Below are 7,771 nucleotides of genomic sequence, written 5' to 3' on the forward strand. Positions count from 1 at the left end.
TTTTCTTTTAAGTCCCGACATGTAACTTGAAACTTGTAATTGTATGTCGTAATAAAAATGTTTCCGCTGCTGTCATTAGAAATCGTTAACTATAACTGGGACACCTATCACGTCGCATTTCGTGATTGAAATGGGGCCGTGACAGACATGGTATCAGAGCCCAAGTTATAGGGAACCAGGACTGCATTAGTGTGTCTAACATACTAGGATGCATTAGTGAGTCGGTCTATAACTGAGTCTTTTTCAGTTTTTCGTGTATTTTGGTCTTTTGTGTCATTTTGCTTGTCAAAACTTCTATATGTTAACTTGTATGTTTTTGTGTGATGACTTAAGATGGCCGCTTCACAAAGCTCAATGTCTTCCAACTACTTTTTTGACCTGATGGTGAACTCAAGCTCGAGTAGTGATGATAGCTCCGACAAAGATGCGAATGTTTACCAACCATTTTGGAGATGTTAAGGTTGGGTTAGGACCATGATTTCTTCTTGGGTACATGAGGAAGGTACACCTTATCATGAGGTGCACGTTCCGCCATCCCGAGGAGGTGTTGATGTGTTGACTGGTCGGACTATTAGGGACACTCTTTTTACCGTTATTGCCCAAATTTGCCGTCTTGATAACCGTATCTCTAGGGTTTTTGAATCTGTTCAGACTTTGTATGATTCCGATAAGCAAGAGGCATTAGAGGCTTCTGTTAATGGACTTAGGGATGACTATGATAATCTTTATGCTAGGGTAGAGCTCTTTAGACAGTGGATGGAGCGATATGCAGGTTCTGTTGATAGGATGGAGCATAACATGATTGATTTTGATTCAAGGATAAGTGCTATGGAGGCGATGCGTTCGGCAGACTTGCAAATGTTTGCTCAAGATTGCCAGTGGAGATCTTAGATTACTTTTGGGAGATGGTGGTGATCCCTACTAGTATTGTATAGCATTAGTAAATTTTGACTCTCTACCACTTAATCGGATATATATAGGTAATTGTAGTAGTAACTCTAATTGTACTAGAAAAATTATCCAAGTGAACTTGTAAATGGGTGGATATAACCCAAATTTTGTAATTATAAACTACTAATAGAAATGACTTTTATTATTATGAAGTTTAGTTCATTTTCTTAATTGTGCCATTATGTATAATCACTACTATTTATTTTATATATATTATTTAAGTAATTGATGGTCTCTTTTAATTATCATGAAGGATAATGCAAACTCGAAGAACTTTTATCGACGCCCAAGTTGATGAGATGATTAGTTAAAGGGTTAATGAAGCTTTAGCCGCTGCTGAGGCATGAAGAGTGCAAGCTAATGCTAGTCAAGCTGGAGGATCTGGTGGAAATAATGCTCCACAAAGATGTACCTACAAAGAGTTTATCAACTGCAAACCTCAAACTTTCACTGGAGTGGAAGGTCCAGTTGGATTGATGAGGTGGTTTGAGAAGCTCGAGTCCGTTTTCAGGATCAGCAACTGTGCTGATGTAGATTGAATAAAGTTTGCCACCTGTACTCTTCAAGACAGTGCTCTTACGTGGTGGAACCCTTTTGCTCAGTCTACAGGCATGGATGAGGCTTATGCAACACCATGGGAAGAATTCAAGCGAATGATGATCAGTGAGTATTGTCCAAGAAACGAGATTTAGAAACTTGAGATTGAGTTGTGGAATTTGGAGATTCAAGGAACTAACATTACTGGATATACGAAGCGATTCCTAGAACTTGCTTTGATGTGTCCTGAGTTTGTTACTACTGAAGAAAAGAAGATCGAGAGGTATGTGTGTGGACTCTCGGAAGACATCCAAGATGATGTAATGTCTTCTAAACCAAGAACTCTTCAAGATGCTATCTGAATGGCACACAATCTGACGGATCAGGTTACGCATCGTCAAGCGCCGGAAGCGACGCCTAATGTGAAAGCTCAAGGCAACAAGCGCAAGTGGAACTAGAATCAAGGAAATAGTTCTCAGCAGAAGAAGCATGATAATCCTAAGTCTGAGAATACTAGTGCCAACATGAACTACAATGGCAAGAAACCTTATTGTAATCGATGTTATAAGCATCATTATGGAGCTTACACTATTGTTTGTGATAGGTGCAAAAAGGTGGGACATATGTCCAAAGATTGCAGAGTCAATCTCACGCAGCCAACTGGAAACAAACCCAAGACTTGTTATGGATGTGGACAAGTGGGACACATGAAGAATCAGTGTCCAAATGCCAAGAAGGATGGAAATTCAAAAGGAAGAACATTTAATATCTCGACAAAAGGAGCTCGTGAGGATCCTGAGTTGGTCACGAGTACATTTCTTCTTAACAACTGCATTGCTTATGTGCTATTTGATAGTGGTGCTGATAGAAGTTTTATTTCTAAGGACTTTAGTACCGTGATTAACGTACCTCCAACTGCTTTAGACACTAAGTATGTCATAGAATTGGCTAATGGCAAAATGTTGAAAGTAGATAAGATTTTTTGAGGTTGTGCTTTAACGTTAGCTGATACACTATTTGAAGTTGATCTTATGCCTGTTGAGTTAGGTAGTTTTGATGTTATTATTGGTATGGATTGGTTATCTAAGAACCATGTGGACATTGCTTGCGCGGAGAAAGCCATTCGTATTCCTCTCGCGAATGGTGAGATTTTGGTAGTGCAAGGAGATAAGAGTGGCACCAAACTCAACATCATTTCTTGCATGAAGGCTCGTAAATGTTTAAGGAAAGGATGTCAAGCCATCCTCACGCACGTAAAAGAGATAGAGTCGGAGGAGAAGCGACTTGAGGATGAACCGGTAGTAAAGGATTTTCCTGGAGTTTTTCCTAAAGATTTGCCTGGTCTTCCTCCACGTAGAGAAGTTGAATTTCAAATCGACTTAATTCCTGGTACTGCACCTGTTGCTCGACCACCGTATCGATTAGCACCTTCGGAATTGCAAGAGTTATCGAACCAATTACAAGAACTGTTGGATAAAGGATTTATTCGACCTAGTTCATCGCCCTGGGGTGCTCCTATTTTGTTTGTAAAGAAGAAAGATGGATCTATGAGGATGTGCATAAATTATTGAGAGTTTAACAAATTGACGATTAAGAATCGATACCCACTACCGAGGATCGATGATTTGTTTGATCAATTACAACGATCTAGTGTGCATTTGAAGATTGATTTGAGATTTGGTTATCATCAGTTAAGAGTCAAGGAGGATGAAATTCCTAAGACTGCTTTTAGGGCACGATATGGCCATTATGAATTCTTAGTCATGCCATTTGGTTTGACTAACGCACCTGCGATATTCATGGATCTCATGACTCGAGTGTGTAAGTCGTATTTGTACAAGTTTTTTATCGTGTTCATCGATGATATTTTGATCTACTCCAAAAGCAAAGAAGAACATGAAGAATACTTGAAATTAATTCTTGGATTGCGATAGAAAGAGTAATTGTACACCAAGTTTTAAAAGAGCGATTTTTGGTTACAGTCGGTACAATTTTTGGGTCACGCGGTTAGTAGCCAAGGTATTCATGTTGATCCTGCCAAGATTAAGGCTATTGGAAACTGGGAAGTTCCTAAGACCCCGACTCATGTGAGGCAATTTTTAGGTCTTACTGGATATTACAGAAGGTGTATCCAAGATTTTTCGAAGATTGCGCGACCTTTAACTGCATTGACTCACAAAGGCAAGAAGTTTGAGTGGTTGAAGGAACAAGAATCTGCATTCCAACAATTGAAGCATAAACTAACTACTGTGCCTATATTATCATTACCCGAGGGAAATGATGATTTTGTAGTTTATTGTGACGCCCCGCATCAAGGGCTTGGATGTGTTTTGATGCAATGACAGAAGGTCATTGCCTATGAATCGAGACAACTGAAGGTACACGAGCAGAACTATACAACTCATGATTTAGAGTTGGGAGCTGTTGTCTTTGCACTTAAAATATGGAGACACTATTTGTATGGAACTAAATGCACCATATTTACGGATCACAAGAGTCTTCAGCATATTTTTAATCAGAAACAATTAAATATGCGACAACGATGTTGGTTTGAATTGTTGAATGATTATGACTGCGAAATCCATTATCATCCTGGTAAGACTAACGTGGTTGCCAATGCGTTGACCCGGAAGGAAAGGATTAAACCTCTGCGAGTTAGAGCATTGAATGTGATTATTCATGCAAATCTTGTTTCACAAATCCGAGATGCTCAGTTAGAGGTTATGAAGTAGGAGCATTGGAAGGATGAGGCGATTAAAGGATTAGTTAAGCAATTTGAAGTAAAGGGTGATGGGACCCGATACTTTGCAGGACGTGTATGGGTACCAAGGTATGGTGAATTAAGAAAACTTGTTTTGGATGAAGTGCCAAGACGAGATACTCAATTCACCCTGGAACCGGGAAGATGTATCATGATCTCAAGGAATTTTATTGGTGGCCTAACATGAAAGTTGACGTTGCTACTTATGTGAGCAAATGTTTGACTTGTGCGAAAGTCAAAGTGGAGAATCAAAAACCGTCAGGGTTGTTGCAACAACCGAAAATCCTACAATGGAAATGGGAAAGGATAACAATGGACTTTATAACGAAGTTACCTAGAACCGCGAGTGGTTATGACGCTATTTGGGTGATTGTCGATCGTCTTACGAAGTTTGCACATTTTCTAGCTATGAAAGAGACGAATAGGATGGAGAAATTGGTACAATTATATTTGAAAGTAGTTATTTCAAGACACGAAGGGCCTCTCTCTATTATATCTGACCGTGATAGTCGATTCGCGTCAAGATTTTAGCAATCTTTGCAAAAAGCTTTAGGAACTCGCGTGGATATGAGTACCGCCTACCATCCGCAAACCGACTGACAAAGTGAAAGAACAATCCAAACCCTAGAAGACATGCTACGAGCGTGTGTTATTGATTTTGGTAGTGGATGGGATAAATATCTACCATTAGCAGAAATTTCATATAACAATAGTTATCATGAGAGTATTAAGGCCGTACCATTTGAAGCTCTCTATGGTAGAAAATGTAGATCGCCTGTTTGTAGGAATCAAGTGGGTGATAGACAACTCACTGGTCCAAAAATCATCCATGAGACTACCGAGAAAATCATTCAGATTCAAGAGAGATTGAGGACTGCCATGAGCCGCCAGAAGAGCTATGCTGATGTTCGCAGAAAAGACTTAGAATTTCAGGTAGGAGACAAAGTTATGCTTAAAGTTTCTCCCTGGAAGGGTGTGATTCGATTTGGGAAGCGCGGAAAACTAAACCCAAGATATGTTGGACCTTTCGAGATAATTGAAAGGATTGGTCCTGTGGCGTATCGTTGGAAACTACCGCAAGAACTGAGCGGTATCCATGATGCTTTTCACGTCTCAAATTTGAAGAAGTGTTTGTCCGATGAGAGTCTCGTTATTCCATTGGAAGAGATTCGTACAGACAACAAACTTCATTTTATCAAGGAACCAGCTGAGATCGTGGATCGCAAGGTTAAGGGATGGAAGCATAGTAAGATTCCGATAGTCTAAGTTCATTGAAACACTTGTAGAGGACCGGAATTTACTTGGGTACGGGAGGACCATATGCGGCAGAAGTATCCACATCTTTTCACTGATATCACACAAACGTCAGGTACTACCCAAAATTTCGGGACAAAATTTACTTTAACGGGTAGGTATTGTGATAACCCGGATTTTTTCGACTAGGTTTTCTTAACCTAACTTGAATGATTTAAGTTTCGACACGATAAGCAATTTGATGTCTTGAGTCTTTTTAGTCTTTTGTAAGATTTATAGTCATTTTGTAAGCATTTAGGGAACTACTATTTTCACCCGAACTTTAATTCACAAAGTAACAATAAATAAAAGACTATAACATTTTTACATATGCACATTTCATGAGTGTATGTAAATAAATTTCTCAAATATTTACTATATTATATAAAAGACTTTATTAATTAGTAACATGTAAAATACATCTTTTTATATCAAAGTGATACTTGAACATGTACATTAAAATAAGTCTTGCATCATTTAAACTAACTAGTTACCATTAACACTTAATTACTAGATTATGTAACTAGCCACAATTACTTAAACTTAAAAATGGATTAAGAGAATGCATGCAATTAACACCACCATTAATCACATGCATCTAAGATCACATCAATCCTTTCATTTACATGAACTTTAAGTCAATCTTGTCCCCTCTCCTCTCCCCATTTACGCCACCACCACCATCATTCACATCATTCACCAACTTTGGATACTTGCATTTTCTCTCAAAATTCATACTCATCTCCATCTATCTTCATCCACCTTCATCATCATCTTCAACCATCTTTAAGTAATCTTCAAGCATCTTCATCATCTTCATCTTCCATCTTCATAAAGGTATAAAGATTTAACAAATTCTTCATCTTTTACAAGCCCTCTAACAAGATCAAACTTGGTGAGAATACTTGAACTAGTGTTTAAACACAAGGATGTTCATGTGCCAAAGCTATGATTTTGTCAAGTTGTGACTGTATTTTTATACTTACATATATGTTAAATATCACTAATAAAAGTTATTTGAAGATTTGAACACTAAAACACAAGAAAAACTAACTAAAACACTTAGAAACTTTAAAACCATCAAGCTGTCCAAATCAGCCTTTGTAAGTCTTTCACTCAAAACCTAACTTAGACTTTAGATTTGGGCTTTAAAAATTTAATACATGTTCATATATATGATCTAAGATCTCTGTAAAGTTTTCATGATTTATCTCAAAGAAAAAGGTATTTTTGATTTTTATTTTCACTCTATGTGTCAGACTTTGAACTAATCTGACCAAGGTCCAAAGATATGGGTATAAGTTAAAAACTATAAAGGTTCTAGAAAAATAAGTTTTAGATCTATAAAGAGGACACATAGAGGAGTAAATCCCAATTTGAACCACCTAAAACCATGTCATATTTAAGGACAAATGACCATTTCTTGTTGACCTATGAAAATTTTGCTGTGAGAATTAGGTCTAGAAAACCACTTGCAAAAACTAACTTGATGGAAACCTGGAGTCAAATACTTTTAAATACAAGTTATTTTATGTCTTTGAAACCTTCTGTAAAGAGCTCAAGTCAAACAAAAATGTTTTGCTATTTATAAACTTGAATGGGAGTTGATAGTGTAAATCTGGACAGTTTGGCACACCTGTGAAAACATGCACTTTTGACCAACTTTTATTTAGATTCTTAACAGAGCCTTACATTTATAAAAATAGAACTCAAAGACCTTTCCATAGGTGGTAATATCATCCTAAATGGATGTGTATTTTGGGAGAAACACTAGGAACAAAATGATGGTTCAAATCAGAAAAATCAGAAAACACTAAGTTAAGAAACTAAGAACTAAACGAAACTGAAAACCGAAACGAACATGTAAAACTTACTAAATCACATAATAATCTTAACTAAATACTATATTTATCATAGTATGACCTCTGACCTAAATCATTTATCTAGGTTCTTGATCTTGGAGTCGTTGAATCACTTAACCACACTTACTACTTTTAGCCGTTACGCATCATTGTGAGTATCATAGTCCCATTTTTACTTGCTTTTAGCAAACTTATTATTTTGGGATGAGAAACATGCTACTTTTATGTTTTATACATCATGGACATAAGTGCTTAAAATTATATTCTATTGTGTTGAGTTTATGACTTAGCTTAAACCCCGATTCTGATATCGTTAATTACTTGTTTTATGGTAAACGCGAATACTGTGGATAGATCAATTTGAGGG

The 7,771-nt window shown here is 37.2% G+C and overlaps 2 protein-coding genes across 2 annotated transcripts; both read left to right on the forward strand.

The window, feature by feature from the left end:
- Positions 1 to 1,562: 1,562 nt before the first annotated feature.
- LOC139900597 (uncharacterized) lies at positions 1,563 to 3,830 on the forward strand. The gene is made up of 5 exons (XM_071883364.1): positions 1,563 to 1,614; positions 1,681 to 1,771; positions 2,093 to 2,442; positions 2,494 to 3,014; positions 3,471 to 3,830. The coding sequence occupies exons 1-5, from the start codon at positions 1,563 to 1,565 to the stop codon at positions 3,828 to 3,830; spliced, it is 1,374 nt and encodes a 457-aa protein (XP_071739465.1).
- Positions 3,831 to 4,019: 189 nt separating this feature from the next.
- On the forward strand, positions 4,020 to 5,515 carry LOC139900602 (uncharacterized). Its single transcript, XM_071883370.1, has 4 exons — positions 4,020 to 4,208; positions 4,300 to 4,318; positions 4,440 to 4,687; positions 5,222 to 5,515. The coding sequence occupies exons 1-4, from the start codon at positions 4,020 to 4,022 to the stop codon at positions 5,513 to 5,515; spliced, it is 750 nt and encodes a 249-aa protein (XP_071739471.1).
- The last annotated feature ends 2,256 nt before the right edge of the window (positions 5,516 to 7,771 follow it).

This window comes from Rutidosis leptorrhynchoides, chromosome 1 (assembly GCF_046630445.1).
Source record: "Rutidosis leptorrhynchoides isolate AG116_Rl617_1_P2 chromosome 1, CSIRO_AGI_Rlap_v1, whole genome shotgun sequence".
NCBI classification, from domain to species: domain Eukaryota; kingdom Viridiplantae; phylum Streptophyta; class Magnoliopsida; order Asterales; family Asteraceae; genus Rutidosis; species Rutidosis leptorrhynchoides.